This window comes from Otolemur garnettii, unplaced genomic scaffold (genome assembly GCF_000181295.1).
Source record: "Otolemur garnettii isolate 467f Iridium unplaced genomic scaffold, OtoGar3 scaffold00116, whole genome shotgun sequence".
Taxonomy (NCBI): domain Eukaryota; kingdom Metazoa; phylum Chordata; class Mammalia; order Primates; family Galagidae; genus Otolemur; species Otolemur garnettii.
The window spans coordinates 4603242-4629296 of record NW_003852511.1 but is presented as its reverse complement, the minus strand read 5'-3'; the positions used below and the strand labels follow the sequence as shown (position 1 = coordinate 4629296).

Below are 26055 nucleotides of genomic sequence, written 5' to 3'. Positions count from 1 at the left end.
ATACACCTAAGGTGGCGGGTTTGAATCCAGCCCAGGCCTGCCAAACAACAATGACAGCTGCAACCAAAAAATAGCCAGGCTTTGTGGCGGGCGTCTGTGGTCCCAGCTAATTGGGAGGCGGAAGCAGGAGACTCGCTTAAGTCCAGGAGTTGGAGGTTGCTGTGAGCTGTGATGCAACAGCACTCTACCCAGGGGGACAGCTTGAGGCTTTGTCTCAAAATAAATAAATAAATAAATAAAAAATTAATAACCACATAGCTTGAAAACATTCTAGTATCTTCTGTTTTTAGATATGGCTGTTGCACTACAACTTAGAGTTCTCCAGGCTGCGATGGAATTTATAAGGACCACTGCGAATCATGACTCTGAAAACCTTGCAGATGCCCTCCAGTCGCCTTCTGCTCCCCGTCATGCTGTATTTCAAAAGCGGAAAAGCATAGCCGGTGAGTGGTGAAATAATATTTTAATAGTGATAAACTGAAGGTGCCTTTACCTTCCTGTGTTCTTATACATATTTCTTACTTTAAAAAGTTAAGCTATAAAATTTAAGACAGTTTTTGTTTCAGGGAAAACCATTTTGCTGCTTTCTTTTCAGTGTTATTCTCGTTCCATTATTTCTTGAGCATCTATTATGCGCCAAGCAGTGTGCTAACTGTTGGAGTTACAGGCATAAAGAAAACAGGCATGGAGCCTGCCCTTGCAGAGATTGCACAGTAGTGGGGAAACGTAGAGGGTAGGAAGGGGGATTACAGCAGGGCGTCCTGAGTTACATCAGGAGTTAGGGAGGCCTCTGAAGACGTAAGTAGAGACCTAAAGGAGATAAAGCAGTTAGCAGGGTAGAGAGTCAAGGGAAAAGTGCCACAGGCAGAGTGGATGGCTTATGTAAAGGTTCCAAGGCAGGGAAAAGCTGAGTGTGTTCTGAGAACGGAAAGCCGTTTGGCTAGAGTGTGACACTTAGTGAGAGAGTGATGCCAGGTGAGACTGTCCATGTACAGCATGGTGTGGGCCATTCCAACATAATCCTACAGGCCATGTTGAGGAGTTAGATTTTATCCTAATGAATAATCATCAAAGATTTTAAGAAAGTGGCATGATGTCATCAGCCTTCTGTTTTACAAAGATCACTGTCTTCTGTGTATACTGGATCAGAGGAGAGCGAGAGAGGTCCTGGGAGCCCAGCCGGGGTAGTTGAGGCCGGTGGTGGTGGCTTGCACATCACTGAATGCACGTGGCATCAGGGCCTGTTGTACATTAGTACATGTCATCAAATGATAAGGGTTAATATTGTTAATCTTCTTTATTTTTCCTATAAAATCTGCTATGACCTTTATATAAACACAGCCCAGTGTTAACATAAACACCCCACATACAGAATACACACACCCACACACACCACACATACACATACCCACATATCTCTGAACAGAATGCTTAGTAAACTGTTCGAAGTTTAGTCACCCTTACTGTCTGAAAGGCTTTTAAATACAAATCTTTCTTCCACTTGTGTTAGAGTACTTCACTATGTTCAATGCTGTGCAAAAGCTTTATACTATGTGAAAAATTCACCTAAAAAAGACTACAAGGCAATAAAATATATTGTTTTAGAATAGTATAAATTTAAATTATGCTAAATAAAACTTACATAAATAAAATTTCTAAGACATTCATGTAGCATTAAATTATGCTAAATAAAACTTACGTAAATAAAACTTCTAAAACATTCACTTTTTAGATACAGTCTCCTCTTGAGCCACCGTCTCTGTTGGCCCTTTCTTTTGTCCCCAATAGAATTCTATCCTTGACCGAGTCCAGCAGTAATGCCCAGCTTCTCCATGCCCAGTGATGACTTCTGGACATCTTTCCTTAGAAGGACCCACTCAGAGGCTGCCTAGGTGGAACTCACCCTCTGCTGATATCAGCAAGTGTACCTTCACTGCTCCTGCTGTACCTTTCTGTTGATGCCTGTTCTCACATCCATTCCTTCTCTGCTTCCATCCCTAGATCCCTGGTTAATGATCAGAAAAAATACTAGCATTTGTGTCACTTTGAGCCTTAGAACCCTGGGTAGCTCCAGGTTTGGTATTGTTTGGTGTTAGTTTGAGTCATTTTAAAACAGATAATGAACTTTTTTAGTCTTTTCATTACACCACTCCCCTTTACTTTTTTTGACTCCTGTACCTACATAACTTGGGCTTATGTTTTTCACTCTCAGTAAATGCAACTTCTGTAAGGCTTGTAGAATCCTACACATTTTGAGCTTAGTAAAAGACCTTAAAAGTCCAGCTTCCTCATCTTAACAGACCCACTGCGTCTGGAATTAAGGACTGCTGGGACAGACTCCCCTCACTCTTTCTTTTCTGTCCTACCCTACATCTACTCATTCTGTCTCTCTTAGGACCGTCTCATTTCTCTCAGGTGTCTCTCCAGAATTGTTCCTGTTTTAAATACTTTTTCTTGTTTAAGTTCTGTCTTTGTGGATCTAATTCACAAAACGCCCCTTTACTTGTGTTTACTTGCTGCTTTGTAATTGCTTTCCAGTTTTTTACACGTGTATTGGGAGGCCTGTGGGGGTTTTATTTCTTCACTGTCAGTTGAAAGTTACTGTCAGAAGTATATTGACTTTGTATGCTGTAGGTCCAGAAGGTCCAGAATGCTGAGACTGCTCTGCTTGTGAGCAGCGTGGTCACAACAACCTCTTCAAGTTCATTAGTCTGTGATACTAAACGATTTGGAGAGATTCTGTTTCCGTCATTTCCGTCAATTAGATAATGATTTGTTCCTTAAAAGACTTAGAACAAGCTCTCACTACTGATAAGTGTTGTGGGGCTCCTAAATAGATTGATTTAGCATTTGTTGAGAACTCTTGAGGTAAGTGATGCCTCCAACCCACTGCACTTTCAGCAGCAGTTGTGGGTTCTGCCAGGGGCTGCAGCTTCCATTATAGCTACACACCTTACTCGGATGATAGACACGCTTACCTAGAACTTGAATATCAGGATGTCCCTGGCTGGGGACCAAAGTTTCTTTAGCTATACTGTCTCTGCATCTTGGTTTTCAGTTCTCATACTCTTGGAGGAGGTAGATACTATTCTGTTGCCGGATTAATCTTTTCACTACCTAATTCAGGTTTGTCATCCAGTGGCCTGCTACTCAATGAACAAAACTTTAATTCCTTAGCCTCTGTATCTCATTCTGATACAGCTACATATAAGGGAGAGGGATATAATTTTTTTCAAATGGTATTGTTCTCTACCTACTGTTTATAAACTGATTTCTATTTTTTTTCCTGGTTCAATTTTATTTTAATCTCCTTAAGACTCTGCTTGTTTTCTTTTCCATTTAAATGGGTGGACATATTTTCTCTATAAGACAGTTTTGGTAATGTTTGGTAAGGCATATACAGCAAATATATGTATTTGTAAAATTCTACTCTCTTTGCTTTAAGTAACCATTTATGGTGGAATATATGAGTTAATCCATGTAAATCACTTAGCTTGGCATATTATAAACACTCAATAAATGTTAGCTTTTATGGTTGTAGTTGATGTTAGAAATATCTCTGCAGGTTAATTCTTTTATTTTTATTCAGTCATAAACACATAGACCACGTATCCATTAATGCATTCATGGAGTACAGTGTGCTGATTTTAAATATAATTTGGAATGCTTATATCAAACTAGAATGCAAGCATTCCAAACTGATTTCTATATCTAATCAATATACCATAGTTTCCAAATTAATAAACATAAATATTCTTTTTGTTTTTTTCTTCTTTTGAGACAGGATCTCACTCTGTTGCCAGGGCTAGAGTATAGTGATGTCATCATAGCTCACTGCAGCCTCCAACACCTAGGCCCAAACAATGTTCCTGAATCAATTTCCCTAGTATCTATACGATAGGCTGGCACCACTACACCTAGACAATTTTTTCCTTTTCTTTCTTTCTTTCTTTTTTTGTAGAGAGACAGGTCTCAGTATGTTACTCGGGTTAGTCTTAAACACCTGGCCTCAGGTCATCCTCCCACCTTGGCGTCCCAGAGTGTTAGGACTATAGGTGTGAGCCACCACACCCTGCCTGTATTTTATATTTTTAATGAATGCATTATAATCTATCATGTCAATGGACCATGATCTTCTTCCCTAACTTCTATCAGTAAACAGAGATCTTTTTTACTTGTTTTTTTGCTATTATAAAGAAGGTAATGATATTTAAATGTATTTTTTCACTTCTTATCAATATGAAAAACTTTACACATCACCCTTAATACATGAAGGTAGAAGTATTAGGGCATTATTTAAAGTGCTACATATATATTTAAATTATCATCTATATAGTGGTATTATTAATATAATTCATATATAATGTATACCATGGAATATTATTCAGCCGTTAAAAAAAATGGAGACTTTACAGCCTTCATATTAACATGGATAGAAGTGGAACACATTATTCTTAGTAAAGCACCACAAGAATGGAGAAGCATGAATCCTATGTATTCAGTTTTGATATGAGGACAATTAATGACAATAAATGTCACAGCGGGGGGTGGGGAAGGGGAGAGTAGAGAGAGGGAAGGAGGGAGGGGGTGGGGTCTCAGAGTGTGATACATCTTTTAGGGGCAAGGCACAATTGTAAGAGGGACTTTACCTAACAAATGCAATCAGTGTAACCTGGTTTCTTGTACCCTCAACGAATTCCCAACAATTAAAAAAAAAAATATATATATATATAAAATTCACATATAAATTATTTTTCTTTATATAGGAATACTCAATAAAACCAAACATTAATTTTTTTATTCTTTTTGAGAATGAGAAAGGCATTGTGTTTTATATCCACTATTTTATTTAATTCACAAAATAACTATATCTATTTATTTAACTATCAAATTTTTTTTAAAAGGTGAAGTCTCTCTTTGTCACCCAGGCTGGAGTGCAGTGTGACAAAGCTAGCTCACTGCAGCCTCAAACTCTTGGACTCAAGCGATCCTCCCATCTCAGACTCCCGAGTAACTGGGATTACAGGCATGAACCACTATACCTGGCTAATTTTTAAGTTGTTTTTAGATAGTGTCTCACTCTTTTGCCAACTAGTATGTCTCAATCTGTTGCCCAGGCTGGTTTCAAACTGCTGGGTTGAAGTGATCTTTCCTCACTGGCCTCCCAAAGCTCTGGGATTATAGGCATAAGCCAGCACACCCGGCCTTCACTATCAAATACTTAATGTACAAGAGCCATGTACCAGTTAGCATTTCATCTGTCTTCATGGAACTTACATTGAAAGAAGTCATCGATAAGCATATAAACAAATATGTTTAATATAGTATCAGGTAGTGATAAAGATGTACCTGTGTGGTGAGCTCTATGTCACGTTCTAATTTGCGTCTTACAAATGAGGAAACTGAGGTTTAGAAAGAAGTGTGCTGAAGTCCACACCAGCTCCGTGTGGCTTCCCAGAGTGAGTCCTGAGAAGCCCTCCCACTTTTTCAAGTTTGTGGTAATTGAGAAGACTTAGCGTTTCCTTTGTTCGGTAGGTTGCCACGCCTCTGGATTGTAATTATCAACTGTTCCTACAAACATGGAAACTGTCAGAGATATGGACATTAGGGAGAATCTACTCAAACTAAGGATATTGTTTGACACTATTCTTGAATATATCCAGGTTATAAATTTATTTTTATTGGTGGCTTTTTGACTCAAAGGTGACTCTCTCTACCAAAATGATCAAGAATACTGATTATCTAAAATACTGGATAATCTAAAATGCTATTAAGTATTTGAATAGCTTACAGGATGAGTCATTAAAACCTATTATAACTTAGTCATGTGTAAATAATTTTATAGTGGTTATTTATGGAAATTGACACATGTTTTCATAATTTAAAATAAAGGTTCCATTCCAGTGAAGGGTTCCATTGTTCCTCACCTACCAAGACGTCCTTTTGGTTCCTATGGCCAACTTCCAATGCCCTTCTCCTTCAGTCTGTTAAATCAAGGCTCATCGCTCCAGTTTTCTCCCGGATGCTCTGCTTGTGTTGTATCTCCTGGAGCAGGTGCAGTAATAGTGCAGAAATGACTCTCCTTGTTCAGTCTGAGGAAACATTTCTCAAGAAATGCTTTTGTAGTGGCAACTTCCAAATGATGCATACCCTCTAAATCTTCTTAATACCAAATCACTGGAATTATAGTCACCTTTGTGACCTTTTCACTTTCATGTATTGATTTCTATTTTATTAACTATATACAAAATTTTGAAAACTTACAAGATTCAATAGTAATTATCTAGCCATAGTAATATGGTTACTAAAATGTATTTTACCTTAAAACTGTTGATTGTGGAATAGAAGGAAGTGAAACAGTATTTGAAAATATTTTATCAGATCATTCCAAACTACTTGTGCCCATTTACTCCCTTTTGTACAAGACTCAAACTTTGCCAAATGATATTCATTCTAAGCTATGTGACTACCTTCAGCATTGTTATTTAAGACTTTGAAAACAGCAGTACTGTTGCACTTCTTCAAAGCGGGAGAAACATCACTTTCTCTAATCCCTTTCTTTCCTTTGTATAAATTAACTCTGTAGTAAATAAGGTTTCTTTTCATGGTCTAATAATCAAAAGATTACAGCAAAAATAGTTTCTCTGATCCTCGTTATCACTGGCATTTGGCATTATAATTCATATACTTTTGCAGGTCCTCGAAAATTTCCTCTCGCTCACCCTGAAACTCTCCTGATGAAAATGCGTTCAGTAGCCAATGATGAGCTTCACGTGATGATGCAGCGGAGGATGAGCCAGGAGAGTCCCAGCCAGGCGACCGAAACAGAGCTCGCACAGAGACTGCAGAGGCTCACTGTTTTAGCCGTCAACAGGATAATTTATCAAGGTGAGACTATAGGATTAATTTGCTCTTCCTCAGCCATTACATTAAAGGGAAAATATTATAATTTAAGAGGGAACTGGCTAGTTTTCAAATTCTTTTTTTGTTTTTTTGAGAAAGAGTCTTGCTATGTTGCCCTAGGTAGAATGTTATGGCATCACAGCTCACAGCAACCTCAAACTCTTGGGCTTAAGACAGTCTCTTGCCTCAGCCTTCCAAGTAGCTGGGACTACAGGCACCTGCCACAATGCCCCGCTATTTTTTTGTTGTAGTTGCTGTTGTTGTTTGGCAGGCCCAGGCTGGGTTCGAACCAGCTAGCCTTGGTATACATGGCTGGCACTGTAACTGCTGTGCTATGAGCACTGAGCCAGTTTTCAAATTCTTAAATATCATTATTTTTCCATTTTTAGCATCTATATTGTTAAAGGGATTTCTTATTCAGAACTGATAGCCTTAAATAAAAGTCTACATTTTTTTTTTTTTGGCTTGTTTGAGACAGAGTTTTATTCTGTCACCCTGGGTAGAGTGTTATGACATCATAGCTTGTAGCAACCTTAAACTCCAGGGCTCAAGTGATCCTCTTGCCTCAGCTTACTGAGTCGCTGGAACTATAGGTGCCCCCCACAATACCCAGCTAGAGTTTTCTAATTTTAGTAGAGACAGGGTCTTGCTCTTGCTCAGGATGGTCTTAAACTTCTGAGCTCAGGCAATCCACCACCCTCGGCCTTCCAGAGTGCTAGGGTTACAGGCCTGAGCCACCATGCCCCACCCAGGAGTCTACTTTTTAATGTGTTAAATGCTACCCTAGAATGACCCTTAATTTTAGAACCATGTGGCACCTGTAATATGATGTTTGTAGATTCACATGCAGTTAAGAAATATTTACAGGGAAATCCTATGTACTCTTTACCCAGTTTCCCCAATGAATCTTGTAAAACTGTAGTCTAGTATGACCTTGATACAGTTAAGAAACAGAACATCTCTGCTCAGCACCCATAGCACAGAGGTTATGGCGCTAGCCACATACAGCAAGGGTGGCGGGTTCAAACCTGGCCTGGGCCAGCTAAACAATAACATATACCAAGGGGGACATAGTGAGACTCTGTCTCAAAAAAAGAAAAAGAAACAGAACATCTCCTTACCACAGAACCTCTCATTCTGCCCTGTTATAGCCGCACCCACTTTCCTCCCACTCATAATTTCCTCCTCAACCTTTGGCAACCTCTCCTCTGTTCTCCATTTTTATACTTTTACCTCTTCTAGAATATTCTATAAATGGAATCATACAGTATATAGCCTTTTAGGATTGGCTTTTATTACTCAGCACAATTCTCTGGAGAGTCATTCTGATTGTTGCCATGTATCAGTAATCTATTCTTTTTTAATTTTGTGGTAAGTAACATTCTGTGGTATGGATATACCACTGTTTGTTTAACTGCTCACTTGTTTAAGGGCATCTGGGCTGTCTCTAGTTTGGGGCTGTGCATATGACAAAGTGTCTATAAACGTTCATGTACAAGTTTCTGTGGCAATGTAAGTGCTCATGTTTCTGAGATAAATGCCCAGGAATGCCGTATATAGAGCAGCCATTGAAAAAGCTATTCCAAGTGGCTCGGTGCCTGGTAGCACAGAGATTACGGTGCCAGCCATATACACTGAGGCTGGCGGGTTTGAACCTGGCCTGGGCCAGCTAAAACAATGACAACTACAACCAAAACACAGCCGGGCGTTGTGGTGGCTGTCTGTAGTCCCAGCTACTTGAGAGGCTCAGGCAAGAGAATCACTTAAGCCCAAGAGTTTGAGGTTGCTGTGAGCTGTGATGCTATAGCACTCTACCCAGGGTGACATAGTGAGACTCTGTCTCAAAAAAAAAAAAAAAAAAAAAAAAGAGTGATTCTAAGAGATACACTCCAAAGCACAATAATGTCCTGATCATAAAACAACAGAAGATAACAATGTGAGGCAGTGGGTATGTCAAGGTTATTGCAGTGATCATTTGACAATGTATACATATATCAAAACACCTTATGTATATGCAATTTCTATGTCAATTATACCCAAGAAATCTGAGAAAAATTTAAAAAGCATTATAGATAAGTCAAAATGAATTTTTTTTCCTTTTTGTAGTTTCACATCACAATTCTACCAAAAACATAAAATTCTAGGGCTGTGCCTGTGGTTCAAAGGAATAGGGCCCTGGCCCCATATGCCGGAGGTGGAGGCTTCAAACCCAGCTCCGGCCAAAAAAAAATGGATTTATATAAAATTCTAAAAACTAGGTAACTCCAGGAAGGCAGGGTAGAGGAAACATAATTGTTAATAATTAGAAAAATACAATATACCTAAGATGTTTGGGGTTTGTTTTTAAAAAACTTTTCTAACGTACATTTGGGCAATAGTCTCCCAGGCTGAACCCTGAAGTTGAAGCTGTAATTACATGTCCAGTGTTTAATTGGCTGGCATTTTCAGTGAAGCATCTCTGCAGACCCAGCTAATGCAAATATTGCATGGTTTTTATGTTTGATCTGGATGAGAATTGCATGGTTTAATCATTTTGCAGTTTAATTTATCTTCTTTAATATATAAAATCTTTAATTTAAAACAGTCTGACATGCATTTTTAAGTTTCTACATTATTTTAGGTGAATTTACTTTCTCTAGTTTATTCTAGTACATCTAATATATCTACTACACATTTATATTGTGATAATTGAATTAGTAATTACATAGAATATTTTTAGCAGCATTATTACCATTTATAATAGCTGATTATCAGTGATGTGACTAATTTTTTTTATTCAAAGAGTTTAATTCAGACATTATTGACATTTTGAGAACTCCGGAGAGTACAGCTCAAAGCAAGACCTCAGTTGCCCAGCCTGAAATTTCCGAGGATCATACTCATCCTGAGCAGCCTTCTGTTTTCAATCCGTTTCAGAAAGAAACTTTCACGTATCTGGTAGAAGGATTCAAAGTATCTATTGTGAGTAAATTAATCACATGGCAAATGTTCAGTCACACACAGGGAACAGAGGTTTTATGTGTCTGTGGCTTATGTTTTCAAAATGATATTTCTTTAATTTTTAATAATAGAGAAATGAGTAGATTGCTAATTTACCCTTTCCAAAATGACTCATCTCACATTGTTTTTTTAAAGGCTGTACCCTAAAAGCTATCCTCTAATATTGTAGAGATTACTACAGTCAACATCAGAAAAGGGTAGCGCTTTGATGACTACCACGAGAGTTTACATTAATAGCCTGTTCTTAATGAAAGGACTTTGTGTATAGCTACTTACTCTTGAGTTTCTGAACTGTTACTAAGTTTACACCTTAGCTTAGATGTATCCACCACCTTTAAAGTCATGTAGAGAATACTGACAAGTGTCACTCAGGTTTGTGTGGGTCATTTAGAGTTTACTATAGGGAGCAAGTCAAGTCAGTTCACTCCATAGATGCCAAAGGCCAATGTCGTTCTAGCAGAACTCACAGACTGTGACTTGCCGTTATCTGAATCTAAACTAGATTTTGGTGTCTAACTCTGAACAGCAGAACAAACTGTGGATTAATTTAGAACTGAGTCACTCACATAGGGCCCTTAAGATTAGGAATAATGAGAGAGCCATTTCCAAAACTCAGAATGAACTCTAAAATGTAGTGATTCCAGTTTTAAACCAGATACAGGTGATTTGATCAGGATTAGGCTAGCCTTAGTGGGACCACAGTTGAAACACTTTGTGTGGCTGTTAGGGGATATTGATAGTCAGTAATAATATCTCCTTATCTGCAGGGGGTATGCTCTAAGATATATCCAGTGAAGGGGGGAGCCATGGGTAACACCAAACTGTCTCTGTATACACTGTTTTGTTCCTTACCTACATACCTGGGATACAGTTTAATTTACGAATTACACATAGTGAGTGATTAACACCAATAACTAATAAAATAGAGCAATTATAACAATATACGGTAACAAAAGTTATGTGAATGTCTCTCTCCCCCTCTACTCTCTCCAAGTGGCTTATTCTACTGTACTTGTCACCTATTTTTGGACCACAGATGACAGCGGAAAACAAAGCTGCAGATAAGGGAGGACTTCTATCCACAGTGCTTAATCTGTGACTGTTAGACTCAGTCTTGTGGCACTTATTCAAGTCTTTATTATCAATCCTTTTCACATTTTATTGCAAAAGCAATGTGGGCTTGTCTACTATTGTTCTTTAATAGTTTTTTTTTTTAATTTATAACTTCTGAGCCCTTGGTAATTTTTTAAAATAGCTTAGAGCTTTAACTTCTTCATCCATCTCTTTTTTAAAAATTGAGGTAAAATATACATAACATAAAATTTACTGCTGTAACCATTTTAAGAGTGCAGTTCAGTGGTACTGAGTAATTCATACTACTGAGCAACCATCACCACCATCCACCTCCAGAACTTCTTTATGATCCCAAGCTGAAACTCTGTACCCACTGAATATCACTCTTATTACCCCCCGCAGTCCCCAATGCCCACTACTCTACTTTATGTCTCTATGACTTTGACTATTCTGGATACTTCATGTAAATGGAAACATACAATGTTTGCCCTTTTATGTGTGGCTTATTTAATTTAGCTCGTTTTCAAGGTTCATTTATATGGAAGCAGTATCAGAACTTGATTGTCAGAATTTGATTGTGTCTTAAAAGAATGAATCCTATTCCGTCATGTGTGTATAGCACTTTCTGTTTATCCATTCATCCGCTGATGGACATTTGAATTGTTTCTACCTTTAAGCTATTTTGAGCAGTGCTATTATGAATATTGTTGTATGTCCATCTCTTTTAAACTGTCATTTGTATTCACATGTATATGTCTGTCCAATTTTGACTATTAAACCTAGAATAAAACATGTTCCATGATCTTCTTCAGGACGGTATTCAGGTTAAGATATTACTGCTTAAGAAGGCTGATCCCAATTCATTCCTATTTCAATTTAAGGGTTCAAGTAAAACCAGTGGTTCTAAGCAGCAGTGGACTAAAATCCTGTGGTCCTGTAAGGAAACCTTCCGGATGCAGCTTGGGAGACTACTGGTGCATATTTTGTCACCAACCCACACTACACAAGAGAGAAAGCAAATTTTTGAAATAGTTCGTGAACCAAATCATCAGGAAATTCTAAGAGACTGTCTCAGTCCATCCCTGCAAGTAAGTATCTCAGCATTCAGTAAAATAAGTAAAAATTTCCATTTAAAATATAAAGTTTTAACAAAATAAGAACCGAAATCAAAATAAGAACTGAAATCAAACTGAATTTTCATGCCTAATATCATGTATAATTTTCTTCCCAAACAAATTTCATCTGAGAGCTTTTTTTAGATGCTTTCATACAGGTACAATTTGACCCCTATGTTGATTGCCCAGTTCTTTCCCTAGTGCTTAAAGAAGTTCTGTATCAGAGGTTTTTTTGGATTCTTTATAATGTGTTGCTATATTTTAAAGTGTTTCTTTAAGAAGTGTTTGGGCTATACATGGTATCTCACACCTGTAATCCCAACACTTTGGGAGGCCAAGGTGGGAGGATTTCTTGAGCTCAGAAGTTCAATACAAGCCTAGGCAACATAGCAAGACCCTATCTCAATAATAAAAAGATTTTTCTTTAAATTAGCTGAACATGGTAGTGCACACCTGTAGTCCTAGCTACTTAGGAGGCTGAGGCAGGAAGATTACTTGAGCCCAGAAGTTAATTGGTAACAAAGCAAGATCCTGTCTCTAAAAAAATAATTGTTTGGAGGCCTTTTTAAAAAACATTACATTATCTGTGAAATATCTAGGCTGAATAGCTCAAACAACAATACATATTTCAAAAATATTTATAGTCATTAATGTAAAAAAAAAGTTGAGGCTCAGCACCTATAGCTCAGCAGGTAGGGCACCAGCCACATACACCACAGCTGGTGGGTTCAAACCCTGCCTGGGCCTGCCAAACAACAATGACAACTATAACAAAAAAATAGTTGAGTGTTGTGGTGGGTACCTGAAGTCCTAGCTACTTGGGAGGCTGAGGCAAGAGAATCACTTAAGTCCAAGAGTTTGAGGTTGCTGTGAGCTGTGACGCCACGATACTCTATTGAGGGCAACATAGTGAGACATTGCCTCAAAAAAAAAAAAAAAAAAAAGAAAGAAAAGAAAAGTTGATCACTTGGAATGATCAAAAACAAAACACTTAAAAGAATTTTAGAGTCCATAAAATTTCCAGTACATTAAGCCATTTTGGATGGCTATTTAATAATTTTTTATAAAATTAAGTACATACTGAACTTTGGACTTTATTATTTATTCTCTTTTTGGATATTTACTCCACTCCCCAAAAAATGTCTATAAAAAAACTTGTACAAGGATGCCCATGTATCCTTTTTCATAGTGATCCCAAACTGGAAATAACCCAAGTGTCTAGCAAAAGAAGACTGTACAAGCCAATTTGATTTAATTGTACAATAGATTATTACACATCTATGAAAAGGAACAGACTACTGATAAACCTACCATTACGAATGAATGTCAGAAACAGTGAGTTGGAAAAGGATCAGCCAAACACAAAAAAAGAGTGCAAAGTGATTCCGTTCAAATGAAGTCTCAGAACAAGTAAAACTAATACTATACTGTTAGTGGTGTATGGTGAAAGTGCTATATGGTAAAAGCACTTAAAAGAGTTTTTTTTTAATTTGGTCATGCCACTAACTTCAACAAACTAGTTCTTCTTTTTTCCCAATTTGTTTTCTACTTTTAGGGATTCAATTGGGGGTTTTGTTTGTTTAATTTTGTTTTTAAACATATAAAATGTCTACATAGTTCCAAAATCTAAATTGTGAAACAGGACATTCAGAGAGGCTCTGGCTCTAGCTTTCATCCCTATCCCCTTTTGTTCTTTCCTCTTCCTAGAGGTAACCATCTAAATTTCTGTTGAAGATAGACGCAAATCTGTGTACACACAACAGCCCGAAGTATTATCTCCCCCACTTAACAAAGAGAGAGCAAACTGTATACAGTCTGCTTAACAATAGAGCCTAGAGACCATTACGTAGTAGTGTATAGAGATCTTCCTCATGCCTATTTACAACCACCTGTCAACTGTATTCCATTTATAATCTGCCTGAGTTTTAAAGCCCCAGGGTTGTTTTCTCTTGTCACAACTTGCTTCTCATTAATCCCTCCAGTCTGAAGCCCTTCCTCTATTTGAGATGGTCTTAGCCTTGTCTCTTTCAGCCTCTTCACGTCTGTGGTGCTTCTTTATTCGTGTTGTCCACCCCGCACAAAATGCTTTTCTCTCTTTGTCTGTACTGTTCTATTAATTTGTGCATAGACCCCCTCACTCCATGCTTCCTTCAAAACGTCTCTTCTTCCTGTAGACTTCTCAGAACTCTTCCTTCTTAGAACCTTCATTGGAAATTTTATTTATTTTTATATATTTTAGCATTTTATTATTTTCTAAGGATTAGTGTTTAACAAGATTTGGTTCCTTAGATCAGTTTTTTAGTGACTGAAAATAAGATTTTTTTATAGACCCAGAAATTATAATTAATAAATGATAGATCAGAGGGTGTTAATTATAATGAGATATTAGAAACATCTTCAGTGTTTAAGAACATTGTTTTTCTTTGGATATTCAGAATGAATATAAACATTTCTTACAGTTTTTTTTTTTATAATTTTAGCATGTCACTGAATACTAAATGGAAATATTTTAGAAGTTATATCCAACTTTACCTCTTATACACATGCATGAAAATATTCTAGTCGTTTACCATTTTTATTTGCCAACTTTTCAGGCCTTTTACTCACGGAGCATCTGCTCATTTTTCTCTTTTGGTCAGGTAGCAGCTGTCTTCCGACTAATTTAAAATGTTGCATTAAAATGAGGTTTGCTATTTTCACCACCGCATATGTGCATCTTTTACTTTAGGGAAATGGCATGACGTGATTCAACGTGTTAATTTAAATATCACCCAAAGTATAATCATTTCCAGATCCATTTGTTGACATTTAATACTATTCAATTTAAAATGTCATGAAGCCAAATGCAGTGATATTTGTACCAGTGCGAATTTGGGGGTAAAATTATTGCCTAAATAATACATAGTGTACCCTTTACAATCAAATGTGATATCTATAGCCTGGAAGGGCCACTTGAAAAATCACGGATCAAAGTTTGGTTTAGATTTACCCTGCAAGAGACAATTGCCGTTGCCTTAAGTACGAGCGTAATCTTAGGTCTCACTTGTTTTTGAGTTTTTCAACTTTTGTTCTTCCTTGGGAGTGGTGAATGCTGCTTACAAGCTACAGGGCTTTGTTGTAGAAATTTCACCAGCTTCTCTTCTATTAAGCAGAAATTAACGGAGAAAGAATAAATAAACATATTTCTTTAGGCTTAAAGTAAGTTTTCCTTTCCAGTTCACTTTTTCTGTGGGAAACACTGATAATTATTATAATTTATTCCATCTTATTTCTTATATTCCTTTAGCAAAGCTTTAAAATTTTTCTCTAAAAGCCTAACTAGCTGAGTAGCTTTTATATATGTGCTACCAAAGCGCGCACGCCAAGTTGCTTTTGATAAAACTTTCATGATAAAAAATTTTGAAACATTTAAAGTAAAGAGAATGGTATAACAAGTAGCATGTGATCATCACCCAAATTTAATAACTGTTCACATTTTATCATATTGATACTTCTGAATTATTATTATTTTTTTTTTTAGAGACAGAGTCTCATTTTGTCACCCTCGGTAGAGTGCTGTGGCGTCACAGCTCACAGCAACCTCCGGCTCTTGGGCTTAGGTGATTCTCTTGCCTCAGCCTCCCGAGTAGCTGGGACTACAAGTGCCCACCATAACACCCAGATATGTTTCTGTTGCAAATTGGCTGGGGCCGGTTCAAACTTGCCACCCTCGGTGTATGGGGCCGGCGCCCTACTCACTGAGCCACAGGCGCCGCCCTTCTAAATTATTTTTAAGTAAATTATTGAAATCATATTTGACTTCTAATATTTTTTTAAATGGTGTTTTCTTCTATAACCACACTGACATTTATTAAACATAACAACATTAGCATCAATTCTCTGTCATCAAATATCCAGTGCATAATCAAGAGTCTTCATTTGTCCCTAGAATATCATTTGTACCTGATTTATTCAAATTAGATCCAATCAAATAAATCTAGTAATATAATTGAATTTAATTACTGTTAAATAATGTAAATGTAGAAATAAAAAATTTTATTACTAAAAAAAATTATTACTTTTTTTCAAGCATGGGGCCAAGTTAGTTTTGTATTTGTCGGAGTTGATACATAATCACCAGGATGAGTTGACTGAAGAAGAACTAGACACAGCAGAACTCCTCATGAGTGCTCTAAAGCTATGTGGTCACAAGTGCATCCCTCCCAGTGCGTCAACAAAACCAGACCTTATTAAAATGATCAGAGAGGTGAGTCAGTGAAACCATCACTCTTTCTTAGGAGAACTCATATAGTTAAAAAAATGATTGATATTTGTTTTTAGGATAAAATATCATTGATGATAAAATTTGAAATGATTATTTTTTGTTATATACGGTATTGCTTTTTTACTATGAAAGAAAAAATAGGCTTATTTTAAGGAGCTTTTTATTCTCAATGGTCATCCTTACTCATTATCAGTGGCCTTCACTGAAGGAAGGATTTATTATCGTGACAAGCAAGTCGAAGCATCCCTTAAGTTAGGGGTGCTTTAATGAAAAAGCAAAATAAGGAAGCAGGTAATTGTGTAAACTCATCGGGTTTGGCAACCCTGGTTAACTGTGCTATGCTAGTTTCTGTGACCCAAATTGTGTAGTGACAAAGGGGAATTATAGCATAATTTAAAAGTATTTTAATATTCTGGTCTCCAAGGGGTAATATCTTTTATCTGTTAACTTGGTTATAAAATTAGTTGGTCTCTGTGCCAATGTAAGATAAGAAATAATAAATTTTATATAATATATTATTATTTAAATCTCTTAGGAACAAAAGAAATATGAAACTGAAGAAGGTGTGAATAAAGCTGCCTGGCAGAAAACAGTTAATAATAATCAACAAAGGTAAGATTGTAGGTGTTCCAGTAGTCATGTCTTTCAGGAATCCATTCCCTTTCACATGGACTTTTAGTTTTAAAGGGTCATGGTTTGATAAATATTCCATATATACTTATGGACAGTGTTATTGTTTGTTTAGTCTCTTTCAGCGTCTTGATTCAAAATCAAAGGATATCTCTAAAATCGCTGCAGATATCACCCAGGCAGTGTCTCTTTCTCAAGGAATTGAGAGAAAAAAGGTGATCCAGCATATCAGAGGCATGTATAAGGTAGACTTGAGTGCCAGCAGGCATTGGCAGGAGCTGATTCAGCAACTGACACATGACAGGTAAACAGTAGAGGGCTTTGTAAGTTGGGTTGTGTAAATATTTCATATATTGCTGTTAAATACATTTTTACTCCAGAATTCAGACTCCTAAAATTGTTTCTTATTTAAACATTTTTTATAGTCATTTATGTTTTTTTTCATCTTGAAGAGTAATCATTTGAGTATTTCTTTTTTTTTTTTTTTTGAGAGAGAGCCTCAAGCTGCTCCCCTGGGTAGAGTGCTGTGGCATCACAGCTCACAGCAACCTCCAACTCCTGGACTTAAGCACGTCTCCTGCCTCAGCCTCCCAAGTAGCTGGGACCACAGGTGCCTGCCACAATGCCGAGCTATTTTTTGGTTGCAGCTGTCATTGTTGTTTGGTGGGCCCAGGCTGGATTTGAACCCACCACCTTAGGTGTATGTGGCTGGAGCCTTACCCACTTGAGCCACAGGCACTAAGCCAAGTATTTCTTTTTTAATTCTTAGAGAAAAAAAGTAATGAGGGAGAGAGGCATTAGCTCTTCCAGATAGTAATTTTGGCTTTAATTTTACAATATGATCTTTGTAAAAGAATGAGAAATCACTGAAATAGAATAGTTAAGGAAAATATCTTGTTCTAGCTAAGACTAAGATTAGAAAGATAAACTACAAATAATCAAAGAGGGGAATTAAAGTATTATTCTCTAAATTTGGTGAAGATGACTAATTTATATGACTTTGTTATGCTAAAATGCCCTAAAAATATACACTTCAGTTAATTCTAGGTGGATGAAAGAATTGCATTTAAACAGTTTATAAAGCAGAAGAAAATAGGGCATTTATCAACTCTTTAAAGGGAGGGTAACTTTTAAACTCAATAGAAGAAATTACAAAGAAATAAATGGATTTGAACCTTAGTTTTTGTAGTGTTTTTAACAACAACAATGACGCAAAAGAATGGAAATTTATTATCAGCAAATATATTACAGATTTAATAAACTTTTTATATTTCACATTAGTATGAGGGTACAGACCATTAGGTGACATTGTTTGCGTTTGTTAGGTAAAGTCCATGTTGTAGTTGAGCCCTGTACCCAGGAGGTGTGCCATATACCCTACATTATGCCCATCAAGTGAAAGCACACCAATCCCCTCCCCCCCAATTGAATTTGATTGTCCTTTTCTCATGTGGGCATGTTGTTGTTCATCTGCTGCCTTCATGTTAGTATAAGTACATTGGATACTTGCTTTTCCATTCTTGTTATACTTTACTAAGGAGAATGTTCCTCAACTCCACCCAGGTTAATACAAACGATATGCCCTTTTTATGGCTGAATAGTGTTCCATGGTGTACATATACCACAGGTTATCAATCCATCCATGGTTGATGGGCACTTGGGTTGATTCCACATCTTGGCAATTGTGAATTGAACTGTGATAAACATTCTAATGTAAATGTTCTTATGGTAAAATGACTTATTTTCTTCTGAGTGGATGCCTGCTAATGGGATTGCAGGACCAAATGGAAGGCCTGCTTTTAGCTCTTTGCGGGTTCTCCATACTTCTTTCCAAAGGGCTGTATTAGTTTGCAATCCCACCAACAGTGTAAAAGTGTTATCTTCTCTCACCATCTGTGCCAGCATCTGCAACTTTGGGACATTGTGATGTGGGCTATTCTCACTGGGGTTAGGTGATATCCCAGGGTGGTTGATTTGTATTTCTCTGATGATTAGGGATAATGAGCATTTTTTCATGTGTTTGCTTGCTATTCATCTGTCTTCTTCAGAGAAGACAGATGTTCTATTCATGTCTGTTGCCCACTGGTAAATGGAATTGTTTGCTCTTTTTTGTTGATTAGTTTGAGTTCTTTGTAGATTTTAGTTGAGCTAGGAAGAATCAACATTGTAGTAATAATCATACTACCCAAAGTGATCTTCAGGTTTAGTGCAATCCCCATTAAAGCACCAACTTCATACTTTGAAGAACTTGAAAAAATAGTACTTTGTTTCATATGGAACCAGAAAAAACCTCAATGCAGTTCTAAGAAATAAAAAGAAATCTGGAAGCGTCATATTATCAGACTTCAGGTTATACTATAAGTCTATGGTGATCAGAACAGCCTGGTACTGGCACAAAAACAGAGGCATAGGTCTGTGGAATAGAATAGAGAACCCAGAGGTGAAACCAGCTGCACATCCCATCTGGTATTTGATAAACCAAACAAAAGCTTACCCTGGGGAAAAGAATCCCTTTTTAATAAATGGTGCTGGGAGAACTGGTTAGCCACATGTAGCAGAGTGAGACTGGATCTGCACCTGCCACCACTTACAAAAATTAACTCACACTGGATAAAAGACTTAAATTTAAGACATGAAATGATACAAATTCTAGAAGAAAGGGTGGGAAAAACTCTTGATGATCTTAGCCTAGGAAACAATTTAATGTTGTTACTGTTTGAGAACTCAAGCAAATTCCAAAATAAAATATCACAATCCCAGAAGTTTGAATGAGCAGGACATAAATGAACTCCTCATGTAAGATAAATAGAATGTATTATATCAGCACCCAGGAAAATATTCAATATTGCTTGAGGCTAATTCGTTTTTTAAAAACCTTTAGGTACCACATTTTACTTTCATGTTTAAAATACATTTTTTACAGCTGCTATTATCCATTGCAGTCCTTCGAGCTTTGATGACACTGTATGCTTTGGACAGTATATATCAGAAACCCTACAGACATTTTATTTGTAGTTTCAGTCATACATGTACCATTTCAATGATTTTATCCTAAAAAAATTAAAAATATGAAAAACAGTAAACATAAAGGTTTTTCTTTGCGTTACTTATGCTAGCGAACAAATGAGATACACTTTAAATATATAAAGACAACAATATAGTTAGCTATATTGGGATACAGCCACTCACTGTAACAGTAGGCTGCCATTTAAAATGTTGATAATAATACTGGTTTCTCTTCAGACAGTATCAGTCTTTCACCTTTTACTAAAATGGTGATAATAAAGATTATACTGTTTCAGAGAAAGAAGTCAGAATATCAGAGTATGTATACTGCATGATTATAACTACAAATTAAAAACAGATTCATGTTAACATGCTCAGTACCGGTATTTTGGTATATTTGGGGTAGGATTAAGGTCATTTTTTTCTCTACTTCTAAAAATGTTTTTAGTACGGTTTTATTACTTTCTTTCATCTAAGATATAAAATTATTTCAAAACCTTTTTTCAACTATGATTTATACCACAAAGAGAAACTAATTTTATTTTTTATTATCATAGAACAGGCAAAGTGGGAAATATAAAAAATCAATTTGAGGGCGGCACCTGTGGCTCAAGGAGTAGGGCACCGGCCCTATATACTGGGGGTGGTGGGTTCAAGCCCAGCCCCAGCCAAAACTGCAAAAAAAAAAAAAATCAATTTGAAGAAAAAATTTTTTAGCTAATCATATTCAATTCAGTAAGTTACATTATGTTGCTAAAGTGTTTGTAGCAGTCATGATATAGCTTTTTAAAAATTCAATAAATGCAAGAAACTGGAAACTGAGGTTGCCTCTAGGCGGGGAACTGGGAGTCTGGGATTCAGGAGCAGAATTTTATGTTATTCCTTAAATTTTATGTTATTCCTTTGTACTGTGTATGTGCATTCCCTGGCCTAAGGGTATAAATAGTTGGGGTTTTTTAATTGAGCAGATCAATTGTGATTTACTTGTTCAGTCTTTATAATGATTTTCTAAAAAAGTTAAAGTCCTTGGATGGCCCCTTACAACACCCAATTATTTTCACTTGCAGAGCAGTATGGTATGACCCCATCTACTATCCAACTTCATGGCAGTTGGACCCAACAGAAGGGCCAAATCGGGAGCGGAGACGTTTACAGAGATGTTACTTAACCATTCCAAATAAATATCTCCTTAGAGATAGACAGAAACTGGAAGGTAATAGTGGCTTCTTGACTCAGCATTTGAATATAGCAGCTATCACTGTAGTCCTTTGATAAAGATAATATGTACTTTTTTCCTCAGCAGATGTGGTCAAACCACCACTCTCTTACCTATTTGAAGACAAAACTCATTCTTCTTTCTCTTCCACTGTGAAAGACAAAGCTGCAAGTGAATCTATAAGGTGAATCTTTTGTGAATATACAACAGTTTTTTTGTAGTGTTTATATAATATTTATTTTAGATAATGCTGTGTTTTTAAGAAGAGTCCTAAATAGGACAGGCTCAAGAGAGAGCAAGGTTGATTGGCCAAAATCCATAAGGAATTTTAGATCCTGTTAGCAGGGATTCATTGGACGTAAACCATCATGATCTGGCCCTTGTTAGCATACATATATTTTTATAGTTGGCATTTTTAACAGCTTTATAACTAGATATGCTATATTCTATCATCATTACAGTAAAGTGTAACGATTAAAGGTTGAAATTCCATTTTCTCCTCTCACTGGCTGTTTGATCTTGAGCAGATTACTTAGCCTTTCAGTCTCAGTTTCCTTGTCCATTAAATGAGGAAAATAATGATACTCAAGGTGTCGTAGCATTGTTGAGTATGAAGCGTGTCAGTATATGTTAACTGATGATAATGGTATCATTACTGTTTTGTGGTTATTATTAAACCCATTTTACAGATAAATTGAGACGCAAAGAAGATAATTAACTAGACTAAAGAACAGAGAGATTTTCTGGCTCTAAATCACCTGTTTTTCCTAGAATACTAGTCTTTATATATTTGAAGGATGAACTTATGTTTGCTCATTTACTGGAAAATATAAAATATTGAAATCTCTACTAAATAATTGAATTCCTTTATTCAGCATATAAGTTACAGGCATTGTTAGTCTTTTCTTAAAGTTTCAGAAATTTTCTATTAGAATTTGGAGAAAACATCTTTTGTTATTGAAACTCTAGAGTCTTCTTTGTTAAAATACTTTAGTAGATAAAATAAACCTTATGCTCTAAATTGGTCAAAACTTTTAATCCTGGTCATTTTAAATGTGTTTTGACAGAGTGAATAGAAGATGTATCAGTGTTGCGCCATCTAGAGAGACAGCTGGTGAACTGTTACTAGGTAAGTCAAATTTTGACTTGTTTTTTATTTTAATTTTTTTATTATGGAATGTTTCTAGCCACACGCTGATTCATTTTATTTTTAGATAATTTAAAGTGTTTTTTGACTCATTGCCATTAAATCAGATAAAATTTCTCTACTCTTACATAGGCTGTTTGGCTCAACATTATATGTAATACATATGACTCATAAATGGAAAGAAGATAACATTGTATTTTCTGAAATGCATATGAATAGCATCTTTTTATAAAATTGAATTTCTTCATGAGTGCACATTTTTATATTTAATCATACCTTTTATTATATGATAATTTAACATAAAAATTATTGGAATATTTATATACCTACTGTTTTAACTATTGTAACTATGCATAAGAAGTATATCTACCTTGATATTGTTCATGATTTACATTCTCTATTTGAGAGAAAGGACTGAATGGTCAGTCCATGGATACCTAACTGTATTAAATTTAATGGAAATGTTTTTCTCTCAAAATAGAAGGAATAAAGTTCTACCACTCGGTCTCTATTCTCTTAAGGAAACACAGTTCATGTGCTGTAGGCTGTTCTTAAAGCTGGTCTCTCTGAATCAGCAGCATTAGCGTCTCATCGAAACTTCTTTAGAGATGCACATTCTCAGGCCCTGGTCCAGACCTTTTGAATCTGAAATCCTGAGAGTGGGGCCCAGCAGTCTGTGTTTTCACTAGCCCTGAGGTACCTCAAATTTGAGAATCAGTGCTGTCAGCTACAGTGTCCAAGTTCCAAGGTGCAGAGCTTCCAAGTTGCTGAGACTTACTTAGCCCCGTGGTCACCAGGATAGAGAGTGTCATGCCAGTACTTCAAGGTCCACCCAGCCCTCCAGGGTGACCAGCGTGCAGGTAGCAGAGCCCCAGAGAAGTTCTCACCATCGGAAACATGATGTAGAGACGTATATTAGCAGCAGCCAGCCTATGGAGCAGGAAAATACTGGGCTGTGTTTAGCGGCTTTTCTGTCCTGTTACTAGAGTGTCTCAATCTGTGTACTAATTAAAGATTTCTCTGTTGCTGGACAATTTGGTTTACTACTTCAGTGAATGTGTGACAAAATAAAGCAAATTGTTATGCTAATAATATAAGAGTAACGGTAATAATAAATGCCAACATTTATTTAGCATTGTGTACCAAACACTATTAATAATCATTTTGCATATATTCTAATTTAATTATTTAATTCCCACAATAGCTTTGTGAAATAGAGCCCCCCCCCGTCTTTTTTTTTTTTTTTTTGAGACAGAGTCTCCTCACTATGTTGCCCCCGGTAGAATGCCCTGGTGTCACAGCTCACAGCAATCTCAAACTCCTAGGCTTAAGCGATTCTCCTGCCTCAGCCTCCCATGTAGCTGTGACCACAAGCACCTGCCACAATGCCCAGCCATTCGTTCGTTGCAGTTGTCATTGTTGTCCAGCAGGCCTGGACCAGGTTCGAGCCCACCAGCCTGGGTCTATGTGGCTGGCGCCCTACCCACTGAGCTACAAGTGCCATCCCCCCTATCCTTTTTTGACAAGGAAACCAACACAGAAAAAGATTAATTAACTTGCCCAAGATCTCATAAATACTATTCAGAAATACTTACTCAGTGCTAGGAGCTATCTCTAGGTATTAAGATTCAAATTCAGATCAAAGGACTCCAGATGTCATGCTTTCAACATGTATAATTATACAACATGTATAATACTCTGGTTTCTTTTTAGATTGCGTAAATATTTTGCCTTTTAACCATATATGGTAATAGTGCACATGTTTTTAAACCTTTATATCCAATTATTTTTTGCAGGTAAATGTGGAATGTATTTTGTGGAAGATAATGCTTCTGATACAGTTGAAAGTTCGGTGAGTAGAGGCCTAAATTCGTATTTACAAAAATCAAGACAGGTTCCAAAATGTATAAATCCATTATAACCAAAGAGCAGGGACAACTATTAGAGTTTATTCTTTGTCACTCTACATATAGATTTGTCTGAATTTCAAACTTTAAAAGCTAATATATTTGTAGGGGGGACATGGTCTCTCTCAAGCCATCCTCCTGTCTCAGCTTCCTGAGGAGCTGGGAATACAGGTATGGGCCACCACACTCAGCTAATTTTTAAAATTTTGTAGAGACAGGCTCTTGCTATATTGCCCAGGCTGATAAAAGATAATTTTAAAAAGAAGATAATCCTATCTTCTGCCTTACAGCCTAAATCTCATAGCAGTTAATACTCTGAGTCAAATTCTAAGCATTCCTACTGTTTCAATGTATGTCCATTCTTTCTCATTACTGTCCTCAGTAGCAATAAATAATTACTACCTGTCACTTCCAGTTCATTATCAAGTATCTTTTCCTGCAGAGAATAAAATATTGTATAATTGAAAATTTAAATTATCCTGACACATAGTTATAATAATGATCATTTTTATTCTTCTGGAAATACTGCTATTAATCAGAAAATAACAACAGAGACTCCTGATTCACATTTTTTGTGTAGTAGAGCTTTTCATTCATTTGAATTAGCTTTATGCTATTAAAATATTTATAAATATTCCTTAATAAAAGAAACAAGGCTTTTGATTTCAGAGAAGTTCTAAACCCAATAATTCTTAAGCATATATTGAGATTCTGTGTGATTTAATGATGAATATATATTTGATTTTAAAGAAATTAAGTAGTGAAAACATAAAATTTGGTTATAACATAGGTATGAAATAGTCATGAAAATATCTAATATAGCCAAAAAGATAAATGGATATTCTTTTATGGTTTATATAGCAATTACTGCTGGGTTTGTCCCAGCTAGTCAAAGTATAGTTACATTATTTTTCAACCAAAGAATTCAGCATTTGATATTTGAGACATTTTTTGTGTTCAAAAGATACCATTTCCCCCCTTAAAAATTCTTACTAATATGCCCTTGCTTTTTAGTAGATTGAAGGGTCCTTTCTTTCTCTGTATTTTTGTGGTATTTAATCTTTTTATATTTGCTGTCTTGTGTTGTGTGTACAAAGGTGTGTGCAAGTATCTCATACCCCATTTTTGCCTTATACAAACTATTATTATTGTAGAGCACTTAGCAGAGAACCTTGTACATAGATCCTTACTTAATACATGTTAATTGAATGAACAAATGAATGCTGATGCTAAACAAAGGAGGAATTAGGTTTTAAGTTAAGAATATCTTACATTTTCATTAAGAGCTTTTATTTTATTTGTAATATTTTCTCTACCTCTGCTTCTTTTTTTTTTCTTTTTCATAATTGTATATTTGTATACAGTGACCCGGTAAAGGTACGAACAGAAAAATAAACCTTTGATCACAATAATCATTTATTTGTATACTAAGAATTTATAAGATAAACAAATTTATAAGATGTGCCGGACTTTTCTTTTTTGGGAGATTTCATATAGTTGATGCTATTTCAGTACCTGGTATAGGTCTATTCAACATTTATGCTGAAAAAAAAGATGGAGACTTTACCTCTTTTATATTTACATGGATGGAGCTGGAACACATCCCTACCTCTACTTCTAAAGATTATTTGGACCTGGGACAATAGTAAAACACACATAGGGGAGGGCAATTCAAATAAAACAATTTAAAGTAAGGTTTGGAAGGGTAAAGAGCGTGGGATAAAATATTTCTTGCAGTTGAATCCTAAATTTTACTTTGCCCTTCCTGTTAGTCTACATAAAAGAGTGAGTAA

At 36.3% G+C, this 26055-nt stretch overlaps 1 protein-coding gene across 8 annotated transcripts in view; it reads left to right on the top strand.

The window, feature by feature from the left end:
* LYST (lysosomal trafficking regulator) overlaps window positions 1–26055 on the top strand; it is a 196209-nt gene that overhangs the window by 103273 nt on the left and 66881 nt on the right. For 3 of the 8 annotated variants that reach the window (XM_023517644.1, XM_023517642.1, XM_023517649.1), the window contains exons 28-39: window positions 291–443; window positions 5893–6054; window positions 6697–6888; window positions 9686–9864; window positions 11859–12065; window positions 16162–16338; window positions 16892–16968; window positions 17102–17290; window positions 21060–21205; window positions 21293–21392; window positions 22276–22337; window positions 24152–24207. In XM_023517644.1, the coding sequence (XP_023373412.1) occupies window positions 291–443; window positions 5893–6054; window positions 6697–6888; window positions 9686–9864; window positions 11859–12065; window positions 16162–16338; window positions 16892–16968; window positions 17102–17290; window positions 21060–21205; window positions 21293–21392; window positions 22276–22337; window positions 24152–24207 (1700 nt within the window). The remainder of the gene's footprint in view (window positions 1–290; window positions 444–5892; window positions 6055–6696; window positions 6889–9685; window positions 9865–11858; window positions 12066–16161; window positions 16339–16891; window positions 16969–17101; window positions 17291–21059; window positions 21206–21292; window positions 21393–22275; window positions 22338–24151; window positions 24208–26055) is intronic. The other 5 variants (XM_023517645.1, XM_023517643.1, XM_003797445.3 and 2 more) reach the window with 3 other exon arrangements.